Source organism: Hippocampus bargibanti, linkage group LG18 (assembly GCF_051943395.1).
Source record: "Hippocampus bargibanti isolate YZ-2025 linkage group LG18, ASM5194339v1, whole genome shotgun sequence".
Classification (NCBI taxonomy): Eukaryota; Metazoa; Chordata; class Actinopteri; order Syngnathiformes; family Syngnathidae; genus Hippocampus; species Hippocampus bargibanti.
In genome coordinates, this window is record NC_142751.1 from 4,957,589 (window position 1) to 4,974,295 (window position 16,707).

Below are 16,707 nucleotides of genomic sequence, written 5' to 3' on the forward strand. Positions count from 1 at the left end.
CCTGTACGACTGAGAGCTGACACACACATTGTAAATAAAAATAATCAAGGATTAAACCCAAATCAATATGCAATTGCACATATTCCAAATATAACACTCATTTGATATGATAGCACAAAGTAAAGCACATTACCAAACGGAGGTCAGAGACTGTGTTTCCGAACCTTTTATTGAGCGAATGCAGGTTTTCCTTCACAAATATGTCAAAGCACACTTCCAAACAAAAAAGACACTGAAAAACGAGATTTAAAACAAAATTAAGTTGGCCAGGAGCTAACACTTGTGCTCAATGGTTTGCAGTCAATAAAAAAGTTGTCTTTTACCTTTTCGACTAACCTTTGCTGGCCAGAAAATCGCCAGCCTGAGGGCAAGAGGAGGAACAGGATGGATAAGCATTCACATTCAGGTTAAACGCTGCGGAGCCCCGAAGTGGAATTTGAAGAAAAAAAAACTGCTCCCCTCGCAAAGTTTTGCATTCCGTCGCAAAATGTTGCATTCCCTCGAAAAACTTTGCATTATCGCCCCGAAAAGAATGGAGATCTCGCAATCTTAAAAAAAGAGTGTGTATGTACTTCCGGTTCGTCATCTGGGTAACCGAAAACAACAACAATGGAGCGTTTTTACCGGTTGGTGAGTTTACTCGAATTTTACTGTCAAATTTCATTTAAATACAAAGACATTAAATCCATTCTTGAGATTAAATACGGTTTCTGAATTAGTGAAAGACATTCGAAGCGAATGGTGAACAAAATAGGACAATTTCGTCGAAAAACGTTGATTGGCTTTATTCGCAACCAATTGCAGCATTCCGGACTACTCCACGGTTACAAGTGGATGTCCAGTAAGTGCAGTTCGTCTGGTACTGAAATAGTTGGATCCGAGAGGAGTGTCATTAAGGCAAGCAAGACGTCTGAATAATTATAGTGATACCATGTCTTACGAACTTAATTGGTTCCCAGAAAGTGTGTGGAAGGCGAAACGTGTGTATTCCAAACATAAATTACCCATAGGAAACCATTAACATGAGAATAATCCGTTCCCAGGTCCCCATAAAAAATAATGTTCAACTAAATGAGCTTTAAAACTACACGCAAAATACCTTATTTTATGTATAATAAATGTTATATGGTATTGTAATTAAAGAAATAAACTGTACGGTATAATAAAGTAATTTTATTTACCGTTGTGATGGTCGTTCATGGCTTGATGGAATGGATAGCTTTTTGCAAAAAGTTCTGGGTTGTACATCTTAGAAGTTGTGATATTGCAACATATGCAGGCAGACACACTAGAAACTTCATTAATAGCTGGTTCCCTTGCTTGTATTTTCTATTGAAATTGTACAGATGGCTTGTGCGGGTTATTTGTGGAGCCTGATTGATGGGATATGGGATATTTTAACCTGCAGTCTACACTCTGCCTTTGAACTATCAATAAAGTTGAAATTTGTCCAAATTTCACTGTTTTCTATCCATTTTCTCACCATTTCACTTTTTTTTGTTTTTTTCACTTTTGTTTTTTTGTTTCAAACTCTGTCGTCTCCCTTTCGTGTGTGTGTGTGTATGTGTTTCTGTAACCCCTCCCCCGCTCACTGCTGCGTGTGTCCCCTCCTTCATCTCCCACGGATCTTGACCAATCACGTGCGGCTTTAACCGAAGACTGGGGGCGGGAAAAAAATCCGGCTGCCATTTTAGGAGCTCCAAGAACCGGCTCGTTCGCGAACGACACATCACTCATTGTGGCGAACGACCCATCACTCATTGTGGCGCTCCGTGTGTTTCCCAAAAAATAGTTCGTATGCCAAGATCAGTTCTTCACCTTGTTGGAGGCACCGAACACCACCAGTATCATATGTTCATTCATCGAACTGTTCTTTCAATGACTGCCCAGTAACTGCAGACGAGACTGAGAGATACAGCTCTGCGGCAGAGGATCCGCCGAATCCCTGACACAGACTCACCGAACCCCTAGGGTTCGATCGAACCCAGTTCAAGAACCACTGGATGATGGTCACAAACTCTGGGTCGTGACCTTAGAATAAGATCCCGGGTACAAGTGGCTGAAATGAGTATTTTTCTACAGGGTGTTTGGGCTCTTCCTAAGAGGTGAGTTCAGAAGCTCGGTCATCCGGGAGGGGCTCAAAGTCGAGCAGCTTCTGCTCCACATTTAGAGGGGCCAGATGAGATTGCTCGGGCATCTGATTAGGAATGCATCCCGGACGCCTCCACACCTGTGCCCTGTGAGGTGCACACACTACCGTGCTGCCATAAAAAATATCCAAAAATTCAGAACAAATACAATGGACTTAATAGTGTAACATGTTGTCAATTAGAGTAGGCCTACTTTTAAAATGAGACATCAAAGCATTTCTCTAAATCCAGCGCTGTCTCGGGCTATGTTGCTATAAACTTCCTTGTAAACCATCAACACGTCTAGGGCTGATGGGCGGAGTTTAGGGTCTTCTGCCTTACACTTCTTATGAATTTGAAAAAGATGGAAGTGGACCAAATCTCCCCCAGCCACAGTTCCGATCAGGAACTGGACCACATCTGGGATCTTCCAGATATCTGTTTTTTCATCATATTCATGCATAAGATCGTCAGAAAATGGCTTCCCAATGTTGTAGAATGGCCACAGCTGCTCCGGCGCCACAAAGTCACCGTTGAGCTCCCGGTGGCCACATTTCACCAGCAATCCCGTGGATAAATCTACCTCAGGCAACGCATCAAGATCATTCACCACCATGTGAAAGTCATTTGTGAGCAGAAACTGGGAGATAGTTTTCTCCAGGGTGTTGGAATCGCACATCACCCTCCGACCAACGGGGCTGTTGTGGAGGTAATGGAGGATAGAGACGTAGTCTATCGCCAACAACAACCGAGTATGCCAAGTGTTGCGATGTTTTTGCTGCTCCTGTGCCAGAACTGTGTTCAAATTGAGAAGTGATCCTAGTGGATGATACTCTGTGACCAAGGTATGGGCTTCAAGGCAAAACCCTACCAACTGTATCACCAGAGGACCCTGTAGTGCCTGTAACATGGATAATCCATGGAGAAAATCCTGAGAGTAATCCAGAGAAGACAGTTTGGACACAGCTACCTTTTGTCCTTTCCATTCTGCCAAGTAGACCTAAGGGAAGACACAAAAGTGGAACAGTTTCATTAAGACTACATGTGTATCAGTTGAAGAGTGAATAGATTACACATTTGTGGTAGATGTTGACAGATCAACACATTTGGGTTTAATATAAATTACGTATATAACATTGGAAAATAATAAAGACATAAGTACCATGACATCACTTAGTTTAAAGGCAAGTTCATTCATTCATTTTCTTGATTGCTTTATCCTCAAGAGGGTTGTGGGGGTTGCTGGAGCCTATCCCAGCTGTCTTCAGCCACTCGGCAGGAGACACACTGAATTGGTTGCCACTCAAGTGTTCAATCAGCCTGCCATGCATGTTTTTGTAATGTGGGAGGAAACCGATGCAGTAGTAGTATGTTGTAGCGTAGGTTTTCTCTGGGTACTCTGGTTGCCTCCCACATTCCCAAAACAAGCATGGCGCAGGCTATTGGAACACTCTAAATTATCCCTTGGTGTGATTGTGAGCCCAAATGCTTGTTGACAACATGCAAACTCCACACAGAGAAGCCGGAATGGGATTTGAACTCACGACCTCTGCGTGATAACCATTCCACTACCAGGCCACCGACAGGGCGAGTGAGTTCGCATCATAAAAAAGGCATGTTGTTTCAACAACTCTACCTTCTTTACTGCGCCCTGGCCGATGAGCTTCAGTTCATGAACTTCTGCTTCAAGAAGAGAACATTGAAGCCAAGGGGTGCAGTTCTTCATTGTTGGCATTTTAAAGTGTTGAGCCATACAACTGGTATGGGCGACGACTGGTTGTCCATCTAACTGGTACACATAGTCCAAATACAGGTAGATGAAGATGTTGCTGAGGAGTAAAGCTGCGAGGCAGATCGCCACCGCTGGAGTACTCTGGTTGAATGAAATGCTGCTTCGATGACTCATCTTGCGCTGAAATCAATCAAGGAAAGAAAGCAATAATAACACACAGGAGGCAATTCATACAGTAAACCTGCAACAGCACAAGATAATCAGTGTCCATGTGGCATTTTCAGTTGAGCTGTAACAAGCATAGTTGCGGGATTATGACACAAACTGTCGAACTAAGGGTGTGGTTTGGGGGTTAGTTTTTCATGAAAGTATCCTTTATTTATATATATATATATGGCCAGAGCTACCAGCAAATTTTAGACGAAGCTTCTCGAATGAGGAGCGAAACGTGCAACACTTTCAAAGATGTACAGATGAAGGTTGAAGAAACCTTTTCATCGATGGACCACTCATATACGACTGAGAGCTTACACAGACGTTTTTCGACATTTTACACTTCATTCATTGTGGACATGGTGTCACAGATTTTTAAATTTCAGTGCCTTAGTTTTATTCAGTGACGTGCGATGAGGTTCATGGCTGGTGAGGAACTGACGTAATCACAGTCAGATTTACAAACATATGAACTCCACAGAGTAGCTTATTCACCATTTGATTGGTAACAGTTAACATGTTTTGTTTAAAAGGTCATGTCAGCATTCTTTATATACTGTATACAAACTGTAGTATAGAAAAAAAAGAATTAAAAAACGTTATTATCGTGTTACCTTTACTTATAAATGAAGTCCAAGTCTCTCTATCTCACTGGAGATGACTGCCAGTGAAGAAAGTCGTCCTTGATCAGTCCTGTTCCGACTGTATGTCTTATGTGCTGAGAATGACCTCTCCACGAGCTGGAGCAACTTTGTCGCTGGAGCAACTTTGTCGCTTCAGGAATAGTTTCAATGAGATCCTTCTTGGCCAAAAAGCTGAGAAGCTGTCCAGGAGATTTACATTCATCCCTCACCGTTTGTGAGCAATACATATAAATAAATATAACTGTTTAATTAATTTTGTCATTTGATATTTCCATGATGGTTGAGTTGAGGCACGGCCTCACCTGCCTCCCCTGACTGCACGTCACTGGTTTTATTTGACAACAAAGAGGTAGAAAGTAGAAAACAGTAAGTTACACAGTCACTTTGAAATACAGAATCGTGGAGATCTGTATGAGATGTATATTAAGACAATAACTTCAGCTTTCAGCAACAGAGCAAAAGCACTGTGCTCGAACATGCAAACCTAATCATGAGTGGGTTTGAGACAGAGTTTCTTAAAAATAGGAAAGCGCCGTTGTAGAGTCTACACATTAAATTTACCTCCAATCCCGCTAGATCACATGGTATTAACCACAATCAGAGAGAACGACCAGTTATTCACATTGCATGGCAGTAACGTCAGTGTTATAAGAGATCAGGAACGACACAGGGAAAAAACGGAAACAAAACATCACTTCCTGTCAATATATTTCATAAAAAGATTCTCTGGCTTTGACTTTCGTCAGGATTTAATATGATGATTATATTATTTTTATTGATAGATTTTTAATTTAATTGCATATTTTAATGACGTCATTTTTATCTAACATCCATAAGAATAAATTTAGGCTCAAGAGTCAAAAGACAAGAAACGTTGGAGAACCCTGTTTACTTCTGAAGAGGAAACCCCTAAAGCTACATAGATTATGCAGTTCCCGATGCAAGAATATTAATATAGCCTTAAAATATTAGTAACTGGCATTGAATCGAACACTAAGAAAAACACGGCGCCCGCTTCTCGGCAAAACGTTTATTTTGAAAATATCAGAAACCGGAAAAAAATCTGCATGTTACTGACAATAAATCCGATGGGCACCACTGAAGTTACTGTCAATATACAGTTGACGGGAGAATATCTGCAGCGTAAAGGTAATCGTGTATTCGTCTTCTCAAAACCTTCGTAAAGATGTCTGTCCAAGCATAACAATTATTATGTAGCCGAAATTTGATGTATTGTTAAATGGCTAGCATGACGTTTTTAAACAATGAAAAGGCTTTTCTGTCTAATGTAATGATATAACTCATTACAACCACATGGCTTTTATGATAGGATTCGTAATCAAATTCGAAATGGCATTAGTTTTTTCAGGTTGCATTCTCGCGCGAAAGGATGAAATGCGTTTATTAGCAGCCATGTTGCAAGAGTTGAAGATGGCTATTTTGTAACATACTGAAGCTTCCTGTTTACTTGAGGCGTGATATTTCAGAAATGCCACTCACAAACTATAACTCACTATTAATGAATAAGATTAAATCAAATAAATACAGTGCATTTCGTATTGAACGAATCCCATTCAATATAATTTGCTGTTATCTTGCAAATGTTTCTGGATACCAGCGTTTGATCGGCTATAGATTCGTCAATCTATTGAAATCCAAACGTGAAAGTTGGGATGTAAATTGCCTTATTGGTAGATTAGTGTGTTTATTATGTTTACTTGTGGGCGACGTGCTGTGTTCCATGATTGGACTCAGCCCCGTTTCCATAGTTTCCTCCCCCTTCTCCCACATTGCTGTGATGTCATGAACACAACTGTGCGGTTCAATCGCCTCCTCCCCTTTACTTCCACTTGACCGTTGTTGGGGATGAGTCACACAGTGAGTCACAGTTCTGTACATCACCGATTTTTTTTATATCACATTTACATCAATCGTGATTTGCTTCAAAATGTCATACAGTACATGGGATATATATATTTTTTTACAATTGTTGGGATTATCAATGACCATAACCAGTTGTACTTGTGGAGACTTAACACCGCCGTGGCCTCTCTGTGTGGAGTTTGAATGTTCTCCCTGGGCCAGCGTGGGTTTCTCTAGTTCCTCCGGTTTCTTCCCAGATTCCAAAAACATGCAGGGCAGCCCGATTGTCCATAGGTGTGAGTGTGAATGGTTGTTCGTTTCTGTGTGCCCTGCGATTGGCTGGCAACCGATTCATTGTTTCATGTGTAAAGTCTGTTGATCTTCTATTCAGTTTTTAAGTTGGGCCCAGAAAGCAGTCTGGTTTTATTTAGAAGTGTAATGATACCTCGCAGAAGCTACGATTGGAAAAAAAAAAAAACTATATAATTTGTATGCGATTTCAATTTATATATATTAAAATAAAACATGCATATATTATCAGAAGTGTTTCATTATCTTGATGTTCAACTTGCCAGTTACCTAGCCTTGACTGTGTGATATGGTGTAATAGAGACTAAGTACCTCTTCTTGCCTAGTTGGTGGAGCCCTAACCAGTCGCTTAACATGCCAATAGAGTGCCTCCACCTTTAGATGCACTTTCCTCATCTCCTGACTCTTCAAGCAAGTAAGTTAAGTAGTTTTGACATCGTTATTCTATTTGCAGTTTCATATTTTCTACAGATAATGACTGACAAATGCTCTTTCCTTTTTGCAGGTGTTAGGACCACGAGCATGATGGGCCACCCGAGTTTGTGTGTGATTTTGCTCATATTCATTTGTCACAGTTATAGCCAGGAAACATTGAATCCACTTTCAAGGTCCAAAAGGTAGGAAAATCATGTTTGTAGATTTGTTTTTTTAATTTTGTGAGGAATCTTTAAATGGCCTCGCTCCTCCTTACCGATCCGAGCTCCTCCACCCTTACACACCTTCCTGACGCCTCAGGTGTGCTGACCAGACTTTATTAGATGTGCCAAAAACTAAACGGATCCAGCCTTTACCATTGCTGGTCCCACTCTCTGGAAGGACCTGCCACTGAACAGTCAGCAAGCCCCCTCGTTGCCCATCTTTAAAACCCGTCTCAAAACTCACTCTGTACTCTTTGGCATTCGAATCAGCATGATTCCGACTTGATCTTGATTTCACTCCCTGGTGATTTGTACTCTCTTTGTGACTGCTTTATTCCCTGTATATGATAGCTGTCCATGTTAAGCACTTTATTACAGTTTCAGCTGTTGTTCAAGCACTATATAAATCTACTATATCACTATATGTATCGTATTTTATTGGATATATTTTTTGTACTGCCAGTGGTATGGTTTTGTTTTCCACATGTTATTACTAAATCAATTAATTGTTTAATTAATCAATTAATTATTTTTTATATGCTCAAATTGGTAAATATCATTTGTTTCAATGTAGGCATTACTCAATTTTAAAAAAAGCTTTGTCTTGATTGCAGTTAAATTTGGGCTTGAGGAGGACTTTTTCAACCAGGTTTTAAGATAATGCAACAGATTCAGCCCTGTTACAAGTTTGTAAATTAAATCTATCCAGCAAATGACTCTGGAGAGGATGTATATCTGTTTTTGTTGTATTTAACTGTAAAATTTGATACGGTTTGGATGATTCATGTGCAGCAACAGGTAAGCATTGGTGGCCGTGCCCTTGAGTGGTTTAGATCCCATTTGGCTAAGAAAACATTTTGTGCCGCAATGTTGTATGGTGTTCCACAGGGTTCAATTCTATGACTTTTACATTGGACATGCATTTTTTTAATCCAATGTTTTCATCCTAGAACTGGCTAAAACAAATACTCTGGTTTCTGAACTGCAGTTTAAACTGTGATTCATGTCACATCATGGCTGGATTACGATAACTTTTATTTTACAGTCTACAAATCCTCAATCAAGCATCTCCAGTTAGCATAAAATGCCTCTTGACAGTTACTTGTCAGAGGTAGCACATAACCCTCCTCTGGCATCTTAGGACAGCGGACCAAATGCTATCAGAGGTTCTGAGGCCTTAATGGATCCTCTCTCTGCCCATCTTTAAAATTTGTCTTAAATCACATTTTGACTCAGTTTGTGACTTGGTTTTGTTTCTAAAGCCAAGTCGGACTTTGTCAATGTCACTAACACAACAACAATTGGGGTTTTGTTTAATATTTGAAACATTTTTATGAAATTGGTGAAAAAAATGTTTTGTCAATGTTCAAATACTTACCTGTACCTAACTACAGTAGCCATAAATAAAACATATGTATTTATCTATCTATCAGGATTCAAGAAAGGGCTGGATCAGATTCCAATGATTATTTGCCAGGATCAAATGGGCCACAGATCTCCACAAACTCGCCCAACTTCTCTATGGATCTTCGAATGCCTGGTGTCATCCCAGATAAGGTAGGGATGCTCAATTGATTAACATACGTGTACAAATTTCAATTCAACTTCAATTGTAAGGCATGTCTATTGAAGTATTTAGCAGGTACAGTGATACCTTGGTTTACGAACGCTTTAGCTAACAAATTTTTCGCCTTACGAACATCAAATTAGTGTGAATTGGCATACGAACTAGTTTTCCGGAAACACACGTAGCACCACATTGGCTGGCGGACTAGTTTTCGGCAGAAGAACACCGAACCACATCCATTTTATTTGAGGGCACTCAGTGCAGACGTAGTTTGTTATCGAGTGGATACTTTTGCTTTTTTAGAAGTGAAAAAGACCCCACCACAGGCTAGTGTTTAGCCGAAGAGGACACAAAACAAAATTATGGTCGAGCAGACGAAGGAGATCATCGAGAAACACGAACGAGGTGTCCCAGTACCAGAATGCTAAGTCGACCATTGCTACATGTGGCTAAGGGTGTTTCTGTGTTGTCTAAGTAACGTTCTCAGGCAATAGAAGACGTTGAAAAACTTCTGTTGATTTGGATTAACGAAAAACAGCTCATAGGGGACCGTGTTAGTGAGGATATTATCACCGAGAAAGTACAGCAACTTCACTCGGATATCATCAAGAGGCATCTACATCAACGATCATCACAAAGGTAAATAAAACGACTTTATTATATAGTACAGTTTATTTCTTTAATTACCATACAATAGCACATTTATTATATGTAAAATAATGTATATTTTGTGTAGTTTTCAGGCTTATTTACTAGAAAATTATCTTTTATGGGGACCTGGAAATGGATTATTCTCATTTTTAATGATTTCCTATGGGAAATTAATGTTCAGAAGACACACTTTTTGCCTTACACACTTTCTGGGATCCAATTATTATTAATAATAATAATGATAATAAGTTTGTAAACTGAGGTGTCACTGTATTTGTTTGAAACCCTTCAATGAGGAAAAATAGGTATTGTAACATTGACGCACACAGAACAGATTTTTTTATCAAACCTGCCAAATTTGAATGAATACAGTAAAAGCTATGCTAAAAGACAAGGTTACAAAGTCAAAAGAAATAGAGCCCGGTCTCCATCTGCAGAACTGCATGGTTGGTTTCCCAGGCGCCTAACTTCAGCTGCCAATAAGTGTGGTACTGATCCATCCTTCAGTCTGATACATAAGTTATTATGGACCCCAAAAGTTGCGGTAGGCCCCTGTGCCCTGACGGCCAGTCTAGTCTCCTTTTTCCTCTCTTTCACCTTCACTGAAATTTGGTGAGCCTTTGGTGGTACACTATGAGGCGGATATAACAGCGCAATGCCCCCTTATTTATTTATTTTTTGTTTCCTCCGCCTTCAATCCTCGCAACATCACATCCAGCAAGTGAGCACTCCAAAGCCATTGGGCTATTTGCTGCCTTGTTACATGCAGCGCCACATACAAACTGAAAAAAAAACTGTCGCCTGGTTAAAACAACATTTCTTTTGGGGGTCTTTGACTTAAAGGACAACCGACGCCTTCGGACAAGTTGTGTCCATAATTTGTAAAATCACTTCAAATGACTTCGACTGAGCGTATTTTACAAAGAGTCCATCGCAGATAGCTATATTTTACGTTTTAAGACTCGCACTGAATATTCAGGAAGTCTTATTTTCGGGTTTATGACGATCCCCTACGTGACGTCACATTTGGAACGCCCCTGACAGAGAAAGCGACACACAATGCATTTTGCGGTACTTTGTTTGGTCTGAAAACTTCGTGTTGATCCGTGTTGATGGCGAAATTAGAAGGAAAACACATAAATAATGCGATGGTGAATCGTTGTGTGTTGCACCAAGACTACTATTTGATATTCGCTGACACAAATTCCCAGCAGACAAATCAGCCCCATTTCCAACGGAGCTTGGGCGCCAGTTTCGAGCTGATTTGTGGCAGATTTTGTAAGTCATTTTTATTGGTGTCTTGCATTTGACAAAAAATATCAGCCTGAGTATTTTGGGTATTTTAGATGCTATAAAACGTTTTTCTGGTGTCAGTTAGGAAGCAAAAAAATGGTGTCGGTTGTCCTTTAAATTACTCCCTAGTTGCATCACTGCAGTTTGGATTAAAATTACACAAGCACAGAAACTAATGTGTTATTTTACTGTTGATGATTTATGTAATAGTAGATTTCTTCATTTTTTTCCCCTTTATGCTTTAGTCGGACACTTACTTATGCATGTCATTTCCTGTGCCAACTACTCATAGTCATGCTGCATATGTTGGTGAGTATCATTCATTGTTTTTCAAGATCTACTCAAAAATGTGTTGCATTTTTTACAGGATAGCTTCTGTTTATTGTTTTGGTCATCCTTATACTCCTAAATTATCTTATGTGACATGATTGATTTAAAAATATCATTCCTTAATAAAATTGTGAATTCATTTTAACTCAACATGAAGTATGAGGGTGGTCAAGCTGCAAGACAAAATTTCTTGATTGAGGTCCGTCATCAAGTGGGAGGGAATTATGAACAGCTCAAAATAGCAGTCAGCAGTCACAAGGTGTTTAGGCTCCTACTATAGAGCCAGTAAAAATCTACGGAAAAGCCTACCAGAACACCTCAACTTTATTTGTGATTTATAAAAGGCATCAATTTTTGCTAGGTTTGTGTTGATCCCCATTTATTCCACATTAAGTTTAAAAAAAAAATAATTACTTGAGTTGTACTGTCTATGTGTCACAATAATGGTGGAAATTGTTCTTGTATTACAAAAGCCTGGTGTTGAACAAGCAATGTTTTATATTTTATATATATATTTGTTTTTAAAACACTTTTCCAGTCCCCTACTGATTCATGCTATTTATGGCGAAAGGATATAGAAAGAAAGGACTAAAGAGAAATGCTTTTAATACAAAATCATGTTATTATTTTTCGTTGTATGCAATACATTTAGTCTTCATTTTTTGATCTATATTGAATATTTCCCTCTTCAGTGGACTTCATACCTCAGGCTACTATGAACACAGTCCATCACATGCTGCTGTTTGGATGCAGGTCCCCCATCTCCACCACAAATTACTGGTAAGACTTAACTAGGTGTTTATTTTTCAGATGTTTCTTTGTCCATTTATTATTATGGCAAAGCTACTTTTGTCTATGGAACTGGCTTTTATTTAAGGACATCCATACCACTACCTTGGCTAGAATAGGGATTTTTGGGGTTTCCAGTGGTTGCCGTCTGATAATTTTATATATGGTTTGAACTTTATACTTTATCCCATTGGAAGACCCATGACGTGCAGCTATGAGTAACATTTTACACACAATGTGAGTGAGGAGCTATGTTTATGTGCAGAATGCCGCGATGATCTTGAGAACTGATAATACCCTGCACACAAGTGTGCCGGTTATGGCAGAAGAACCAGTTTTGGGAGAACAATAAATTGGGTGCTCAATAAATGATAGTCTTTCGATTGGCAGGCAAGGAGTTCAAGGTGTCCCCCGCCTACTGCCAGAAGACAGCTGATCTCAGCATATCTCGCGAACCTTGTGAGGATAAAGTGGATCAGAAACTGGATGATTGGATAAATGGTTTATATAGTTAGAAAAACCTATTTACTGATGAACCTCACGTAGCATCATCAGAAAATGGTCTCTTGCTATCACATTCCCTCAACTGCATTTATACCTCACTTTCACACTCACACAGCTGAGGTGACTTGTCAAAAAGCTTGAATTTAGTTTCATATGTCCAAAGTGGGGCGGCCCGGTAGTCGAGTGGTTAGCACACCGGCTTCACAGTGCAGAGGTCGCCGGTTCGCGTCCCGGTCCGACCTCCCTGTGTGGAGTTTGCATGTTCTCCCCGGACCCGCGTGGGTTTTCTCCGGGTCCTCCGGTTTCCTCCCACACTCCAAAAACATGCATGGCAGGCAGATTGACCACTCCAAATTGTCCCTAGGCGTGAGTGTGAGTGTGACTGTTGTACGTCTTTGTGTGCCCTGCGATTGGCTGGCAACCAATTCAGGGTGTCCCCCGCCTCGTGCCCGAAGACAGCTGAGATAGGCTCCAGCAACCCCCGCGACCCTAATGAGGAATAAGCGGTACGGAAAATGAGATGAGATGAGATGAGATGTCCAAAGTGCATTGTCCCAGAAGCTTTTCAGCTCGAAAAAAAAAATCATTTGGTCAAAAATGAAGATATATATGTATGCTGCAAACAGGTGTAGAAGTTTAAGTTTCACAAAAAGTTTGATTATAGTGTTTGCTTCTAAAATATGAGCAGCAAAATACCATATTTTCTGCACTATAAGGCCCTTCATAGTATAAGTTGCATTTGAATGAATGGCTACCAATAAATGGTCTATTTTAAAACTGTTTTAATATATAAGTGTGCACTGCATTATAAGGCACATATAATAGTAGTTACAATAGTGGCTGCAGTTGCATTATGCACATCCAATTTGGATCTGCGCCAAAGGGAATACAATACAATATTTATACAGGTAATATCCGACTTACGACCGAGTTCCGTTCCGACCAAACAGTCGTAAGTCAAAATGGTCATAAGTCGAAATCCATTCAAAATGTTGAATAGAGACTCTGAGGCTAAATGACTCGCAAACACCCCCCTCTGGTGCTATCACACGGTTGATTGCTGTGCGAGAGTGAGGTCGTGGTCGTAAGTACGGGTGGTCGTAAGTCGAGCCGGTTGTAAGTCGGATGTTACCTGTATTGCGTCTTCACAACTGATGCAGCTGTAAGAAAGCGCTCAACAAAACAGTTAAAATATGGCTCAGAAATCTAAATATTGATCCATATGTAACGCAAGAGAGATCATAAGCGGTGTCGGCTTTTGAAAAATTTGAATGCTTTTAGGTGCACTTTATGGTGCAGAAAATATGGTATTCATTTGAGGGCTAAGGGTACTCAGATTTTCAGATATTTACAAGATTTACAAGGACTCTGAAGCTGCGGCAGATAATTAGTGCATGAGTATGTTTCTGGTGCTGAGCAATGCCTGTTAATGACTGACATTTTTCACTCAAGGGACTGTGGCAGTACACGGGGTACTTGTAAAGATGGAAACTCCATTTTGTATGCATGGGCTCGAAATGCACCACCAACGAAACTACCAAAAGGTATGATTTATAAGTCGTGTTTGCTTTTCATGTCAACATCCGTTAACACAGTCAAGCCACGCCCTCATGAAGTAAATCACTAGCTGACAGGAGAATCTTTTTTAAATGTCACTGTGGTCAAGACTTCCTTGAGAGTTAACATTTTAGTTTATTGTACAATTGCAGGCTCCTCTATTTTGCATAGTGAATTGTCAGTGAAAGGCACCTGTCGGAATGATTTACTTTTCATAATTATGCATTTATTTCCCTTTAGTGACTCTCTTTTTCGTCATTTCATCTTACAGCTTTCACATTCTTCTGAAATTTGAATCAGCTGTGCTTTTCTGTAATCATTTGTACTTTGAAGTTATTTTTTGCCATTACTGGTGAAAAGGGAGCTCTAAAAAACACTTTCTACATTTTATTTGGCAGGACGATGACATTTATTGTTAGTTCTTGCATTATTGAAAAAAATACTTCCGAGACACTCTTAATTACTTTCTTCATTTCCAGGTACCATAATTGTATTAATGGCCAATCTCAGGCCAACTGAACCTTCTCCTAACAAGTTATAACACAACACAGTGCATTCAATATACAGGACAGCCATTACTCAGAGGCCAAATGTAATGTTGTATTTTTTCTGAAACACACTCATTTGATTATTGCTACCTGAGCGTCATTTCACTGCAAAGTGGGGTATAGCTCTGAAGGCTGAGATGACAGAATGACAAGCCACTGTGTGGGTGAGATTATTGCACAATCAATTAGAAAGAAAAGAGATGGTTTGAAAGGGGCGTAAAAGAAGCTATTTTCATAAAACAGCAAAACCCTTCACTAAATCGCCATGATGGTGTGAGGTTTAATTTTCGATCGTGCTTACAACACACTTCTGAGATCGTTACCACATAGGCTTAGTTATGCTGATGAGGTTGATACCAGAGCAAATGGGGCAATCAGGCCAGTCGTAGACCGTAATCTGTCAGGACAATAGAAGTAATCAGTGTAGCCTCAGGAAATCGTCCTCTGCTCCCCCCAACCTTACAGCAAGGACCTATCATAGCAGAGGTCTGACACCGCCACCTCTGGATAGTAGGGATATATATATATATATATATATATATATATATATATATATATATATATATATATATATATATATATATATATATTGGATTGGATTGGATATGCCTTTATTCGTCGTAATATATATATATATATATATATATATATATATATATATATATATATATATATATATATATATATATATATATATATATATATATGACCAGCAACATTCTAGTTCGCTGACGAAGCCTCTTGGATAAGAAGTAAAACGTCCGAGACCTTCAAAGAAGTACAGATGATGGCTGAAAAAAACCTTTTCATCGACAATAAATTAGAGTTTTACACAATTATGGTCCTCATGTTTTTTGGGTTCTTTTTGGCCTCTTTAATTCATATTCTCCCACAGAAGTGTTTTTTTTTGCCTTGTGTTGGTCAAGAACTGATCCAAGGATGTTTTCTTATGTCCTTCAAAAATGTCTAAGGAAAACATCAGCATAGTGAGCTTTTACTCGATCGGTGAAGACCTTGCCTGGGTGATTCGCGTTTATGGTAGTAGCCAATAGCAAAGCAGCTATCAGTATATTGCGTTCAAGAAACTCAGAGCGGCAATTCGCAGGCCTTATTGTATTTTTACTCTTCACATCTTCAAATTTCTTTCTTAAGAAGTGGCAATATTTACTTGTGGAGACATTTCATAACATGACAATTTCGTAAGGAGAGATGCTTGTTAGTAGTGGTACTACTATACAGATGCCTTATGGAGTTTTTAAATTGTTTTGAATCATTTACATTTGATCGACTTTCATGGCACTGTAAGCAAATAGATTTGATTTAGTAATTTTATTAGTGAACTAGATATTACTGGGCCTGGAGTTGTCTTCATCTTTCCCTCTATTTAATGTTGTCCATGTTCCTCAATAGATGTTGGTTTTGAAGTTGGCCGGAATTCAGGAGTGTCTTACTTTGTGCTACAAATCCATTATGGAGATATCAGCACTTTCCAAGGTAAGTACTCAAATTTCAGCACATTGGCAAAAATTGCCCAACATTTCAATGAAGATGTACAAGACTAATTTCTTACTTCATTTTCTGTGAAATAGATTATACTCATCCTATTGATTGACCCGGTGATTAGGTTAAAGGTATATTCCATGTCCAGGAGACCAAGCTAGGGCCCAAGTTTCATATTGTTTTCCATGTTGGAGATGAGAACAGAAATTGGCATTATCTTAAAGGACAACCGACCCCTCCGGACAAGTTCTGTCCATAATTTGTAAAATCACTTCAAATGACTTCTACTGAGCGTTTTTTACTCCACTACACCTCATATCCAATTTACCCGTTTGCCTTTAGGACACACACACATCGTTTAGGTAAGTAATGACAAATATTTAAAAAATAAACACACACACACACACACACACACACACACACACACACACACACACACA

The 16,707-nt window shown here is 39.4% G+C and overlaps 2 protein-coding genes across 5 annotated transcripts in view; one reads left to right on the plus strand and one right to left on the minus strand.

Annotated features, from left to right (window-relative positions):
• Positions 1-1,158: 1,158 nt before the first annotated feature.
• pomk (protein O-mannose kinase) lies at positions 1,159-5,397 on the minus strand. 3 transcript variants are annotated; one of them, XM_089021156.1, is made up of 4 exons: positions 5,280-5,397; positions 3,766-4,041; positions 3,100-3,129; positions 1,159-3,030 (listed from the first exon to the last, which is right to left on the minus strand). In XM_089021156.1, the coding sequence occupies exons 2-4, from the start codon at positions 4,033-4,035 to the stop codon at positions 2,359-2,361; spliced, it is 972 nt and encodes a 323-aa protein (XP_088877282.1). In that variant the 5' UTR covers positions 4,036-4,041; positions 5,280-5,397; the 3' UTR covers positions 1,159-2,358. The 3 variants fall into 3 exon arrangements, with proteins under 3 accessions (XP_088877282.1, XP_088877280.1, XP_088877281.1); XM_089021154.1 differs by having other exon boundaries at positions 1,159-3,129; XM_089021155.1 differs by lacking the exon at positions 5,280-5,397 and adding an exon at positions 4,689-5,273 and having other exon boundaries at positions 1,159-3,129.
• A 377-nt stretch (positions 5,398-5,774) lies between these two features.
• The window catches only part of pam (peptidylglycine alpha-amidating monooxygenase), a 36,227-nt gene continuing 25,294 nt past the window's right edge, over positions 5,775-16,707 (plus strand). For both annotated transcript variants that reach the window (XM_089020341.1, XM_089020342.1), the window contains exons 1-8: positions 5,775-5,867; positions 7,217-7,305; positions 7,396-7,507; positions 8,962-9,085; positions 11,285-11,348; positions 12,062-12,149; positions 14,115-14,206; positions 16,178-16,261. In XM_089020341.1, coding sequence (XP_088876467.1) covers positions 7,272-7,305; positions 7,396-7,507; positions 8,962-9,085; positions 11,285-11,348; positions 12,062-12,149; positions 14,115-14,206; positions 16,178-16,261 — 598 coding nt within the window. In that variant the 5' untranslated portion in view covers positions 5,775-5,867; positions 7,217-7,271. The remainder of the gene's footprint in view (positions 5,868-7,216; positions 7,306-7,395; positions 7,508-8,961; positions 9,086-11,284; positions 11,349-12,061; positions 12,150-14,114; positions 14,207-16,177; positions 16,262-16,707) is intronic.